General features: G+C 40.0%; 1 protein-coding gene across 1 annotated transcript in view; it reads right to left on the bottom strand.

The window, feature by feature from the left end:
• wdr18 (WD repeat domain 18) overlaps positions 1-15,635 on the bottom strand; it is a 241,671-nt gene that overhangs the window by 208,395 nt on the left and 17,641 nt on the right. The window contains exons 2-3 of the mRNA XM_073068667.1: positions 13,622-13,732; positions 8,679-8,812 (exon numbers count right to left, since the gene is read on the bottom strand). Coding sequence (XP_072924768.1) covers positions 8,679-8,812; positions 13,622-13,732 — 245 coding nt within the window. The remainder of the gene's footprint in view (positions 1-8,678; positions 8,813-13,621; positions 13,733-15,635) is intronic.

Below are 15,635 nucleotides of genomic sequence, written 5' to 3'. Positions count from 1 at the left end.
ACAATGCTCATTGTAGATGGAAGAAAGTCCAATAAATGTCAAGCTTCTTTGGAAACGGTGGGACAAGCAGTATTTACCACAGTTACAGGAATGCCAGAAATAGTCAGGTATAAAACACAATTTCATCCCAGGAGACATTGTGCTTATCATTGACAACACAGTGCCTCAAAACTCATGGATCATGAAAGAGTCATTCAAGTCTTTCCAGACAGATGAGGATTTGTGCAGCAGCTGCTCATCAACACCAAGACCAGCTGTCTGCACAGGCCTATAACTAAGAGCTGTCTTCTGCAGAAGGCAGAGTTTCAAGGAGCTACGGTTCTAGAAGCTTCATGATTTTGACTTGATTTATTGAATTGACTGTGTGTGGTGGTAAAGATTGTTCTGTACTGGGCTAAGTGCTGGTAATCACTGGCCTAGATGACTGTTACACAACTTGAAGAAGAATGAATAAAGGACATTTGCATAAATGTTAAGATGCTTATCCTTGAAGATTTCACATCTCCTATTTTAGTAGTATGTAACTGTAATTATTATGGTGTAATAATTAGGGGCTAGGATGTAGGAGCCAAGTATCTATTTTCTAACTATTGTATTTTGTGTTGCACATTTGTTATGGTAATTAGTCACATGGGTTCGAGCATGGTAAAAGCAAATGAGTACAGTCACGTATTCATTCTTCGTGCTAGTTAGTCAATTTAGTTGAGAGGGAGTGAGCTGGAGATGATATTTTTTTGTTGACCACTAATTACTCTTATTCTGCTTATTTTGATATTTTCTAATTTTGGTTATGTTATTTTGTAATATCAGTATAACATCATTTGTCTTTGCTGGCTTCGTAATAAAGGATCAAATGTACTTTTTTTGACTTGGAACTCGGTTATTTGGAAGTGTATCACAGTGTTGAGTCCCTTGCTCAGTCCCTCAGCAGTTTTGGTTTGTTTTCAAGTAACTGCTACAGTGCCCTCTGTCCACTATTGTCATTCTTTGTGGAATTCATCTGCCACCAAGCAAAAATGCGAAATGACCCAAGTTTTATGCTCTCAACTTCCAGTAACACTTCATTTAAAGAGAGGTCTTCAGCAAAAGCATGGAAAACCAATTCTCCTATCACAGTCAGCAAAACCCAGATAGAAAACTCTCATCATGAACACTGTTAGACAATGCCCTGTCAATAAGAAGCTTCACCCCTTAAGGAAATGCACAGGATTCTGAGAAGAAACGTTTGTAGACCAGAGATATTTTCTAAAAGAGCACTCATGATTTTTACAGCAGAAGACTGTAAATCTATCATAGACTGCACTAAGTGCAACAGTGACCAGCAAATATCAGCAATTCATTCAGGACCAGCACCTTGGGCTACTAATTGTTCGAGCACACCCACAGCAAAGCACAACAGGATCGCAGCTGAGCATCCATCAAAAGTAGCACTTTGTCATACACAGAGATATGCAGGAAAGGCTCTCAAGGCAAATCCCACTCTAAAATATGTCTAGTCAACTTCTACCCAAAAGGACATCCTGAGCAAAAAGGAAAGGCATATGTATATTAGATGATCAGAGTAATGTATCTTTGGCAAAATCAACATTCTTTGACATATTCGGTATTCAAAGTTCTGGTTCCCTATATGCTATGAAGACATGGTCTGGAACATCAGAAGTTGAGGGAAGAGCCAATAATTTATCATGGAGTTAAAAGGAGGGTAAATCTACTTTTGAGTGCATTGAATACTTTGAATACATTGAGTGCAACCGTATTCCCAACAGCAGGGATGACATCCCAACTCCTGAAGTTGCATGTAGTCATTCATATCTTAAGACCATAGCTGACAAGATTTCTCTACTTGACTCTTCTGCTGAGATTTTCCTGTTGCTTGGCAGAGACACCATTCGTGCGCATAACATACATGAACAGCATAATGGTCAGCACAATACACCCTATGCCAATGAATGAACCTGGTTTGGGTCATAGTGGGTGGTCTACCTCGATGGTGCTCATCAGCCCACTGTCAGCAATTTTAAGATTAATGTCCTGGAGAACAGGCGGCCAAGTCACTTCAGACCCTGTGAGAGTAGAATCAAAATGAAAAAGATTGTAGGTAAGCAACCAACCTGATCAACCAGATCTAGGCAAGCTAGTCTTCTGTCACTGAGAAGATTATAAGCTGGCACCTTCCATCAAAAATTAGGACTTCCTTCAAATCATGAACAAAGAATTTAGCAAAGGCAAGACAATTGGGTTGCTCCCCTTCCTTTTTGCTCACCATGACAACTCCTACTAAACAACAGAGAGCAGGCCTCAAGTCAACTCATGTCCCTCAGTTGCACATTGAGAAGGAAAACAGAAATAAAAGATCATTACGTGGAGTTCATGGAGAGACTCTTCAGGAACAATCATGCTGAGCTAACTCCTCCATCAGATCCCAACAAAGACGACAGATATTTGCTCAACTTTGGTGTTTTCCATCCCCAGAAACCTGCACAAATTCAAACTGTCTTTGATTCAAGTGTGCAGTTCAAAGGCATATCACTGAAAAATGGACTCTTGTGGGGTCCAGACCTCAATAACTGTTTGCTTGAAATCCTCGTGTGCTGAAGCAACAGAATGTGTCGCAGTGATGGCAGACAACTAACAAATATTCCAGTTTCCTAGAGAGAAAGGATCATCAAGCCTACCTCAGATTGTTGGAGTTTCATGACCACCAACTGGACAATGAGATTTTGGAGTACCCCACAAGGGTTCATGTATTTGGTTAATTGTCCTTCATCAGTTGTGTCACTCTATGGCCTTAAGCGGACAGCTATCGATGGAGAGAAGGAATTTGGGACTGAAGCATGGAGGTACATAGAAAGACATTTCTATGTGGATGATAGTCTTAACTCATTCTCTATAGTGTAGACGAAGCAGTCAGCATGCTGAAAGCAATGCAAGATATGTTGGCACATTCCAATTTTAGACTGCATAAGATCGCATCCAACAATGCTGAGGACATGCAACATTTCCCATCTGAAGATCTGGCTAGAGGTCTACAGAATCTTGATCTTGGAGAGGAACTTCATCGTATGCAGTGCAGTCTGAGCCTTGGACAGAACCTCATTGCTGACACCCTTACTTTCCAGGTCACTGTTACTGAAAGACCCTTTAAACATCATGACATACTATCAATTATTAATAGCCTATTTGACCCCGTTGGATTTGCTGTTCCAGTCCAGATCCAGGGACAACTCATGTTAAGAGAGGTTACCCCAGATACATGTGGATGTGAGGTCACACTCCCAAAAGATAAGTATGACATGTGGCAGCAGTGGTGCTCTTCCCTTCAGGATCTTAAAGGCTTGAAAAATTCCATGAAACCTACACAACAGTTCCACTATCTACAACACAAAGAGGTCTGCATCCTCTGCAATGCATCAACTAAAGTTAATGCATATCTGAAGGTCACAGACAATGCTAGATATGGTGAAATTGGATTTATCCCTGGCAAAGCAAAGCTCGCTCCCAAACCAGATCTCATCATACCAAGGCTTGAACTCAGCACTGCTTTACTAGCAGTTAAGATGGCACAGATGATAACCAAAGAAGTCAACACAGAACTGGATGATAATCAAGTTCTTTTACAGAAAGCACAGTTAGAAACATAGAAACTAGGTGCAGGAGTAGGTCATTCGGCCCTTCGAGCCTGCACCACCATTCAGTATGATCATGGCTGATCATCCAACTCAGAACCCTGTACCTGCTTTCTCTCCATACTTCTTGATCCCTTTAGCCACAAGGGCCATATCTAACTTCCTCTTAAATATAGTCAATGAACCGGCCTCAACTATTTCCTGTGGCAGAGTATTCAATAAGATCCCCCCTCAATCTTCTAAATTCCAGTGAGTATAAGCCTAGTCAATACAGTCTTTCTTCATATGAAAGTCCTGCCATCCCAGGAATCAATCTGGTGAACCTTTTCTGTACTCCCTCTATGGCAAGAATGTCTTTCCTCAGATTAGGGGACCAAAACTGCACACAATATTCTAGGTGCAGTCTCACCAAGGCCTTGTACAACTGCAGTAGAACCTCCCTGCTCCTGTACTCAAATCCTTTTGCTATGAATGCCAACATACCATTTGCCTTTTTCACCGCCTGCTGTACCTGCATGCCCAACTTCAATGACTGGTGTACAATGACACCCAGGTCTCGTTGCACCTTCCCTTTTCCTAATCGGCCACCGTTCAGATAATAATCTGCTTTCCTGTTCTTGCAACCAAAGTGGATAACCTCACATTTATCCACATTAAATTGCATCTGCCATGAATTTGCCCACTCACCTAACCTATCCAAGTCACCCTGCATCCTCTTAGCATCCTCCTCACAGCTAACACCGCCGCCCAGCTTCGTGTCATCCGCAAACTTGGAGATGCTGCATTTAATTCCCTCGTCTAAATCATTAATATATATTGTAAACAACTGGGGTCCCAGCAATGAGCCTTGCGGTACCCCACTAGTCACTGCCTGCCATTCTGAAAAGGTCCCGTTTACTCTCACTCTTTGCTTCCTGTCTGCCAACCAATTCTCTATCCACATCAATACCATACCCCCAATACCATGTGCTTTAAGTTTGCACACTAATCTCCTATGTGGGACCTTGTCAAAAGCCTTTTGAAAATCTAAATATACCACATCCACTGGCTCTCCCCTATCCACTCTACTAGTTACATCTTCAAAAAATTCTATAAGATTCCTCAGACATGATTTTCGCACATCCAAAAAATAACCTACCAAATCATGCCAAATAACACATAAAACCTAAAATATCAGTAACATATAGTAAAAGCAGGAATGTTGTGATATATACACAGCCTATATAAAGTAGAAATTCTTTTCTGGAATCATTGCAGTACAGTACTGTCCACCGTAGTGAAAATCTCATGCAAGCACTCTTGGCAGAAGCACTCTCCAGTAACCTTTAATCTATGAAGCTGCCAAATGAAACCAAATAAGAAATCCTACCAAATGACACAAAATACATAGCCTATATAAAGTAGAAATAATGTACGTACAGTGTAGTTTCACTTACTGGAATCAGGAAGACAGCGAGCACACTGATGACGGTGTGCTAGGCTGAGTTGTCGGAGGTTGGGGTGGTGGGAGACTGGGGTGTGATCTCATCGTCATCTGTTTCCATCAGGGCAGGCAGGTCATCTTCTATGCCTGCCTGCCTCAATGTCGAAGGTCGGGGTTCTTCGTCTGCTGTGGCTGATGTGGAAGGCTTGAAAAATGACAGTATGCTTGACTGCTTAGCCTCGCACATTTTTCTATCACACAGTTCTTTGTAAGCACTCAAACCATCCTGCAAACATGCCCTAAACCTACGTACCCTTTCAAAATTAAAGTTATACTTTTCTGCAATCATTGCAGCGTTGTCAATCGCAGCAAAAATCTCACGCAATTGCTTCACATTCAGTTCCTGGACATCTTCATTTTCAGGCCATTCGCTACTGCGTTCAGTTTCGATTGTTATCCTTCCCTCTTGCAATTGCATCAGCTCTTCATCTGTCAGTTCTTGGTCTTGGGATGCTAAAACCTCTTCAACATCATCTTCGTCAACTTCCACAAACCAGCCTCCTTAGTCAAACTCACTATTGCAGTATTTATTGTTGATGGTTCGAAGCCTTTAAAATCGGTTCACTGCTTCGGGACATAGTTTCCTCCAAACGCCATTTCTCATCGAGACTGTTAGTCTATCGAGAGCATCTCCAATGTTGGAGATTGCCAGTTTTATATTATACTCTTTCCAGATCTCTCGCAAAGAATCTTCAGAGTTGCCCTCTCTGTCAATGGCACTTACAATAAAACACATCACATTTTGCGTATAGTAAGCCTTAATTGTGGCTATTAAGCCTTAGTCACACAGCTGCAGCAACGATGTCGTATTCGGCAGTAAGAACGCAACACGAATGCTACCGCCATACTCGGTAATGCCAGGTGGATGAGCAGCATAATTATCGACAATCACAAGACACTTATCGAGGTTATTTTCTCCACAGTATTTTTCAACAAAACAACTAACGTATCCACTTGTACTCAGAAAAAAGCACTTGGGTATTCCAACCACTTGGATGTGAACGGAACACAATGGAATGTGCTTTTTTATCAACACCTTTAAGTGCCCTTGGATTTTCTGAATGGTACACTAGTAGAGGCTTAAGGATAGCATCACCAGTGGTGTTAATAATAGGCATTAGGGTAAACCTGTCCTTCGATGCCTTGTGTCCCTTAGCCTGCTTTTCTTCTATTGAAATAAATGTCTTGCTTGGCAATTTTTTCCAATAAATTGCAGTTTCATCACAGTTAAACACTTGCTTATATGAATAACCACCTTCTGTAATTATTTTCTTCCGATCTTCTGGGAACTTTTCGGCAGCTTCAGTATCAGCCGAAGCACTCTCTCCAGTAAACGTTAAACTATGAAGCTGCCCTCGCCTCAGAAACCGATCAAACAACCCATGACTGTCTTTAAATTCCACTTTTGCAACACTTTCATCATTATCGTCCAGTGCTTTCTGTTTCAGCTTATTAAAAAGACTAACTAATTTCTCCTTAAGTATAAGATAACTTAATGGAACACCACGCTTTCTACACCCATCAATCTACTCAAGCAATAGACTTTCCATTTTACCCATTATTGGATGCCAACTAAGAGAGACCACTTGCTACGAGCAGAACCAACAATAACATTGGCAGCTTTCAAAATTCTCTCTCTGCGTATAAATAGTGTTAATGGTGGACGCAGGCAAATTCAATGCGCGGACAATGTCCTTACTTCGATCACCACGATCGAAACGAGCTCTTTTAGGCTTTTCCGATACAGGTACCTTAGAACTCATCTTGCTAACGGATGCACAAATAAATCAACATACAGTAAAGCACAGATGCTCACAAGCACGTGTTTAAGCAATGGCGGTTAAATGCAGTTCTGGGGGAGGAAATTGGCTGCTTTTCTCACACGATGCCTTTCTTCGTAACAGTGAAAACACCTTCTGTTAGCGAAAACGGGTAACTAATGTAAGTCTTTCGTAACAGCAAGGTGTCGTAAAGTGAACATTCAAAAAACCGGGGACACCTGTAGTATATGTGATACACATATGTATAGAAGCTGAGATACATTTTATAATGAGCTGGAATTTGTAGCTAAGCAGGAAAGAGTGTTGTGTATTTAATATTTGAGCAATATTGTAAATATATTGTTTGAGCATTCTTTATTTAAATAATGCATTGCAATTTATATATAATAGTGCATAAATGGCATACATCATCACACCATCATATCATATGCATCACATCCCTCACTTGAAGTAAAAAAAAGTTACACATTCCTGGCTCCCTTATTTTTCTTTCAATTAGTTTTTTATGTTTTGAAGTTACAAAACATAACAAATAAGATCCAACATATCAGGGGATTGACTCAAAACAGCCAATGAAACTATGTTCCTGCTGATCTTAACCTAGCTGATAATGTACAAGGAGGTTTCAAGCTAATCAGCTCACCTCCTTGCCATGGTTAACTGGCCCAGCATTTCTTGCTGATCCTTAAGAGGAACAAAGTCTGCAGGAAACTTTCTACTTAGCTGACCCTGAGGCAGATGTAGAAATACATCCTCAAGTATCAACCAACATCACTCACTGATCACCGCTGCAACTTGGCAGTGCATATTTTTCAAGCTGGAAGTCGCTTACCAAAGCAATTGCCCAGCTCTCACATGTTGCTCATTCCTTTACAGGGGTAGCCAAACACAGCCTTTGCAACAGTTGGCACATTTATAAGCAACCTTTCAGTGCAGAGAAACTGAATTGGGCAAAGGATACACCTTTCTTGATGTTCAAAGACAAGGCTATGCAGAGGAAGTGCAGTGCATCACAAAGCAGGAATCTCTCCCAAAACAAAGTTCCCTTAGTAAACTCTATTCCTTTCTCGACTGAGGGGCTACTGTGAGTTGGAGGACGTAGTAAGGCAACAAAATTCATTTCAGAGGTAACTCTGAACACCCAATATCCATATTGCCTCTACTCTCATCAAACATTGTTGCAAGCAAGTACGTCATCAAGGCCAGTATTTTTAAAGTGAGAATGGTTAAAGACTGTGCAGTATGACCGCTTTCAAGACTAGAATCTAAGTGTTTGGCAGGACAGTCTCAGTGAATTGCTCACTTCACTTTTAGTTTCAGTAGTTAAGTTTGACTTCCTATGATGCCAGGCAGGGAGTGTTCTGGCTGTTTTTTAAAAAAAATACCAATTCCAGTGCAGGTTAGTTTTAATTCGATTTGAAGCATGGTGGAAAGACACACACCTCCGTCCATTTTTTATTTGCCCTTGAAAAAGCAATTAGCTTTTCAAAAGTAAGAGATCTCATTAAAATTCCTGAAGTAAGCTTCCATCTTGGAGGTTTTTTGAAAAGTTGTTTAACTCACTACATAGCTGTGTAGATACATAGTATGAAGGCAGTAGAGTAAGACTTGTTATTTAATACATATGTCCACCATTTTACATGAAAAAATATGTAAAATTTAATATATTATAGCTATTGCTAAATTTTCCTAATAAGCTTGTTACATTCTATTATAAATGAAGAATTAAAAATGCACTACAGAAAAGTGGGAAGGTTAGGGTTACTTGTTATATAATTAATCCAATACCTGGACAAGTTCCACACGATCACAAGATTATCTTTCCCTCCTGAGATGAAGTGGCTGCTATCATCAGTGAAGCGAATGCATGTCAGCTCCTGATAATGCCTGGACAGTGTGAGGAGAAGATTTCCAGTAGGTACCTTAGAAGAGAAATAAAACAGGAATATATCAGCGTTTAAACCAGTTAATTTAGTTTCAAGAGGTATTTACAACAATTCAGAATTTATTGTGGATGCAAGATGGCTGCCTCCTGAGCCCCAGGCACAACTCCATTATACAACTATACAAACCTGAGCTACATTATTTACCTTTCCAAACAATTTAAAAATATATACTTGGATTATTGGTTCATTTATTATTTCTACGCCCTTCCAATGATTCGGCTATAATCAATTTCATTTTATCAGCATGCTTCAAAGTGCATACCATGCTGAATTTAAATATGGTGCCATCATTATACCTTTATTCAAAATACCTTCACCATTTTATGCCAAGTTTATGATAAGTTTATGCCAAAAAACCTTCATCAAAATTAACCTATGAAAGTTCCAGGTGTTCAAAAGCTTGCAATTCTCTATAAATTAAGAATTCCCTCGAAAGAGCATACTATTAAATAATCAGCCCACATATTATTTCAAGAACCAGCCTTTCTTCGCATCTTACAGCCCTTTCAATCTAATCCCATTCACCCTCCCTCACCTAGCCATTTAATTATAGCCTCTCCTCACTACCTCCTGTGTGGCTGTGTGGGAGACTATTGCCAATATTTCTTTGAAGATCTCTCCACCATCTTTAGAACCCAGCTCTGGCAAATGGGTTCCCATTTCTACTCTCCTCATGAGAGATGCTGGGGCTCAGAAAATTATTGGACAAAAGCTACATATTGTAAAGAAAGAGCTAGAAATGTTTATAAAGTTTCCTGGGCTCTTTACTTGAAATTCTCTGTAAACATGCCTTCTATTGCTCCAGTACTGTTCCTATACCAACATCTACTTATCAAAAAGGAAAAGCATGCATCTATGCCTTTTCAACAACTAATTTCCCCTCCACCAGCCTATTTTCAGGGTAAAGTGATGGAAAGGGTTATTGACAGTACCATCAAATGGCACTTATTCATCAAGAAGTCATTAATTACCAACAACCTTCACCATCTGGGACATGCCCTCTTCACTCTACTACAATCAGAGAGGCAGTAAATGAGCTTAAAGACCCACATTCATGAACAGCTCTCCTCCCCGTCATCAAATTTCTGAACAGTCCATGAAAACAACTGCATTATGTACTTCTGTGATTCGTGGTCACTTTGTATATTTGCACGGTAGTGTTGCCACAAAACACCTATTTTCATGTTAAAAAACAATCATCATTAATCTGATTCTGAAGCTGCTCACAAATGCCCAATTTAGACAATGATGAAGAAACAGTGATATTTTTTCCCCCAAGTCAGGATAGTGTGTGGTTTGGAGGGCAACATCCAGATTGGCTTTGTTCCTTTCTGAAATTAAAGCAACAGAAATCGGAGGTTGGGAAAATATTCTTCAGAAGCTGGGAAGATGAATGTGCTGGTTACAGACCTTTAATAACTAACAGTAGGATTTACTTCCCAAGAATGTGTAACATATAATAGGTGCAACATATATGCACTCAATGGCCAGTTTGTGAGGTAGACCTATATACCTGCTCTATAATGCAAATCTCTAATCAGCCAATCATCGGCAGCAACTCAGTGCAAAAAAGCATACAGACATGGTTAAGAAGCTCAGTTGTTGTTCAGTCCAAACATCAGAATAGGGAAGAAATATGACCTGAATGACTTTGACCATGGAGTGATTGTTGATTCAAAATCGGGTCACCTGAGTTCCTCAAACTGCTAATCTCCTGGGATTTTCACACACAAGTCTTGAGTTTACAGAGAATGGTGCGAAAGACAAAACCACCCAGTGAGCTGCAGTTCTATGGGCAAAACCACCTTGTGGCATCAAAAGAGAATGGCCAAACTGATAGGAAGGCACTAGTGGCTCAAATAACCACATGTTACAACAGTGGTGTGCACAGGAGCATCACTGAACATACCACATATTGAATCTTGAAGTGGATGGACTACAGCAGCAGAAGTTCAAACCAGGTCCCACTCCTGTATCTAATGATGTGACCAGAGTTCATATATAAGCAGCTTGAGCTCTTCATTGGTCATGTCAGTATCACTTGGGAGGGAACAAGTAATAATACAGAAATGTGGTTGAATATATGCAAGTTCTTTTTTTCTTTCTCATTGTCATTCAACCTAATGAGATTCAATTTTATACTGAAACTTCATGGTGAGTTGAAAGAAAATGACAGATGGAAAATAGAAGTGGCAATCAGTACTCAATAACAAAAAAAAATCAAGAAAATTATACTTGGAAATAAAAAGTCAAATCTTGTGAGGGGCAGTAGGGCAAAAACATTTCAGTGTAAAATGTAAGCTTTGAGGCAAGAGAAAATACTAATCGTTATCATTTTAGTGTTCACTGAGGTAGGATGAAGCCTGAATTCCAATGAAGATGGATCAGAGTAAGAGGAAAAAAAATACAGTTAATGTATTCAATTAAAAGACAGGCACTATCAGAAGAAAGTGAAGAGGATGGATTGAGACACCAATTGACATTTAATAGTTATTGAAGCTTGGTCCTTGCTATCTGAAAGGGACAAAATCAAATTATTATTAAAACAAAATGTGAAGAAGGATGATATTGTTACTAAGGATAAGGTCAATGCTGAAACAGAGCTGCTGTCACCAGACGGAGGTACCAGGAGAACTCTAAGCAATACTGCAGACAGCATAGAATTCACATAGCATCAGAAACTGTTGTTTAATGAACAGTGAATTTCACATATGAAAAATCTGCAGTGGGGAAAGGCACTGCAGAAGAGAAATGCTGGTAATAGTGTGACAAAAACAAGGTGAAAATCGTGAAAGCGATGAAAGAAATTAAAATTCAGTCATGTTTTTGACAATTTTAGCAGAATCCAAGATGCCTCATCTATGAAGCTTCATATTTCACAATTATAAAGTAGTAACTGCAGTGTAAATCCTAAAGGGGATTTGAAATTGCAACAAGATTCTTCTGACTTTGAATGTGCAGTGACTGCCACAATGTGGTTACTTTGAAGAACTTCAAGCTACCGAGCTTGATATTTTATTCAATCACTGAACTTGCTAATTACAGTCAGCCCTCCTTATTCAGATTCAGATTATTGTCATTTAGAAACCACAAATGCAATGCAGTTAAAAAATGAGACAACGTTCCTCTAGAATGATATCACAAAAGCATACGACAAAACAGACTACACCAGAAAATCCACGTAATGTTTGGCAAACCCCAATCCAGAGTCCGGACAGGCTGCTGCGTATTAATATCGCGCTACCGTCTTAGTGTGTTCCCCGGAAAGGAGCTCCAAATCCACCAGACCCCCCGCAGATACCAAAATTCGCAGATGCTCAAGTCCCTTATTTAACATGCATCAGTGCAGTGGTCTTTAGGACCCAGCAGAACCCCGGACTTTATTTAACATGACCCTGTGCGGTGGACATTAGGACCTGGCAGCGCAGCTCTGAATCCGCAGTGTTTCTGTTCACGAAAATAATCACAATCGCGATTGAAAATAAGGTGGAAGTAATAAAGTCATCGGAAAGAGGTGAAACACCATCGATCATTGGAAAAGCATTAGGTTACAGTCGGTCAACAATCAGAACAATTTTAATAGAGAATGTGAAAGGCCCTGCCCCGATGAAAGCTACAATTATTACTAAGCGACGCAGTGGTTAAATTATTGAAATACATATGTTTCTTAAGTGTTTTATATGCATAGAAAGGTAAAATATGTACTACATACTAAGAAAAACGTTTGACTAACTGATGCTAAATAATACCGGATGTACCTGTTCTGACTTCAAATCCGACTTAAAGACAGACAGATATACTTTATTGATCCCGGGGGAAATTGGGTTTCGTTACAGCCGCACCAAAAGAATAGTGAAGAAATATAGCAATATAAAACCATAAATAATTAAATAATAATGTTAATCATGCCAAGTGGAAATAAGTCCAGGAGCAGCCTATTGGCTCAGGTTGTCTGACACTGAGGGAGGAGTTGTAAAGTTTGAAGGCCACAGGTAGGAATAACTTCCTATGACGCTCAGTGTTACATCTCGGTGGAATGAGTCTCTGGTTGAATGTACACCTGTGCCTAACCAGTACATTATGGAGTGGATGGGAGTCATTGTCCAAGATGGCATTGTCCAAGACAGATTCAAGAATGGAACTCATTCATTACCCGGGGACTGCCTGTACTTTTAAGTCATTTCTTATAATACTTTATTATAATACTTATAATACCTAAAACAATGTAAATGCTTTGTAAATAGTTGTTATACTGTATTGTTTAGGGAATAATGACAAGAAAAAATAGTCTGTACATGCTCAAGCAACGAGCGCTGGAGAGAGAACTTCCAGGTTTTCCCGATCCGCGGTTGGTTGAATCCGCAGATAAGGAGGGCCGACTGTATACATTTAGTTTCATTCTAACAGCGAATATTGCAATCAGTCATTCTTTGAAGAGCAAAATAGTTAAGGTTTCATATTAAAGATCCTTCATAAGAATTTTCTGAAATTTCTGCAGCAAAACTTACCACTTTAACAAAAGACCAAATGGAAAGATCAGAAGTGTTTTCATGATGACATGTTTCTATTTCAATACAAGATGCATCATCTAAATTTGAACGGTTAATTTTCCCTAGGAAAGCCTATTAACGTGAGGTCTCAAGATTATTTTAAAATCTTAAATCAAACATATAAACCAACAGGTTTATCTTATTTTCCCAAACCTTAATTCTATACATTATGCAGTCAGTAATTATAAATTGAAAATTACAGCACACAACAATGAACAGGGATTTTAAAGTTTACCTCCCACAAATAGATAGTCTCTTCAATTCCAGCCGTCACATAAAGCCCATTGGGTGAGACAGCAAGGCAGGTGACGATCCCAGGACAGACGATCTTCTGCTGTAATTGATCCTGAAATTAAGTGAAAGTGTTTATCAAAAAAAATTCTACAACCACACTGATTACTCCACCCACCGTTTGTCAATTGTACTGTTTTTCACTTATTGGCGATCTGCATCACCATATATGAACAATTTCATATGATGGTTTCTTGGCAACATAGAACGTTATTCCTCGTATGGATTGTCATCAAGTGCTCATCAGTTCACATTAACCATAAGTAATTAGTCTTGCAAATAGATATTAAACAATGCTACATACTTTGATGTAGGTCACTAATAAAAATTCAAGGTAATTAAGCCAGTCAGTATGATTCTGTGTAAGTGAAATCAAATCTAATCATTATACTAGAGTACATGAAGTAATACAAACACAAGAGATTCTGCAGATATTGGAAATCCAGAGTAACACATACAAATTTCTGGAGGAACTCATCAGATCAGGCAGCATTTATGGATAGGAATAGCAAGCCGACATTTCAGGGCAAGGCACTTCACTAGTACTGAAGTAATATACTGCGAATAAAAGGAGACTTCAAATGTACAATATTTAGATTTCCAGAACAAAACTATAAATAAAAACACTAGAGACTGGAGCTAAGATAACAGGGGTTTTTACTTACGGAACCCGAACTAAACACATATATACATATCAATACATGCTTAATAGCACATGCTCAATAACTTGTTACTACGACATTAAATAATCCCATATTATACAGTAGGCTATATGGTACACTCCTCCCCTACAAGAAGGATTACGCACTTCGCTAAACAAATACTGTATGTGTACCCTTAATATACAAATGCCCACCAACTGTTTAATGAATAACTTAATAATATGAAATTATAACAAAGTAACATAATAATAATTATTTTAACTGAAGTCTCTGGGGGTGGGGGCTTCTCTGCCTCTCCAGGTATCATCTGTCCTGCAACGTTTGGTTTGGGGAATTAGTCTCCACGGGTACATCAGGTGGGTTCTTAGCACTGATGACAGGCTTATCTGTGGATGAGGTTGATGTGGTAAAATCAAGAGTGTTTGCTTCTATGTCCGGGGAGTCAGGGCAAGATGTTGTTGTGTTTTCCACCTGAGCATTCACGATTTGATCCACATGATGTCTCCATACATTCTCTCCCACCTGTACTCTACACAGTCGACCCTCCTTATCCGCGAGGGATTGGTTCCGGGACCCCTCGCGGATACCAAAAAACGCGAATGCTCAAGTCCCTTATTCAACCTGTCTCAATGCGGTGGAACTTAGGACCCAGTGGAACCCCAGACCTTATTTGACCTCTCTCAGTGTTGTTACGAATGTGCCACAGCTCTGAGGGGCCGAAGGGTGCGGGGTAGCCTCCTCCTTTGTGAGAATCGCAAGATCACTATTACATCAGTTCAGGAGACCCAGGAAATGAGAGAGACATGCAGAATCCACAAAGAGTTGGAATGTGTCCTGGCCTCCGAAAGGCGGACCCATTGATACCGGCTATTGTCTCTTGGAGACGGACTTGTGTATTGCATCCTGTACTATGCATCGAAGCACCAGGCAATAAACCGAGGGGGAGGTTGGTGGAGGGATTGCATCATCCCAACCTGATTGACACCTGAGACCCTGTGAGTCAGGATAAAAAGAGGGTCTGTGGGAACAGCCCCTCAGACGCACCAGAAGAAAAGCTAACGATCCCGTAATAGCAAAAACCAGTGGAAGGCCACGTGCGTCCTTTTCCGTTTGCCCCAGAATCAGTGGGCCCTGTACCACGGCAGAACGGGTTTTAGCTAACAACGGGGAAATCAACTCCCAACGACTGTCGAAGGATTGAGATCATAAAAGGAATGGGCAAGTTTTAACCCGTCTTTCTCTCCAACCCAAAAGCTGCAGCTTGAATGAACTGAGTGACCTTTATATTTCCATCGG

Source organism: Hemitrygon akajei, chromosome 16 (assembly GCF_048418815.1).
Source record: "Hemitrygon akajei chromosome 16, sHemAka1.3, whole genome shotgun sequence".
NCBI lineage: Eukaryota > Metazoa > Chordata > Chondrichthyes > Myliobatiformes > Dasyatidae > Hemitrygon > Hemitrygon akajei.
Note: the sequence above shows the minus strand (reverse complement) of the source record. Positions and strands in the feature narration are given on the sequence as shown.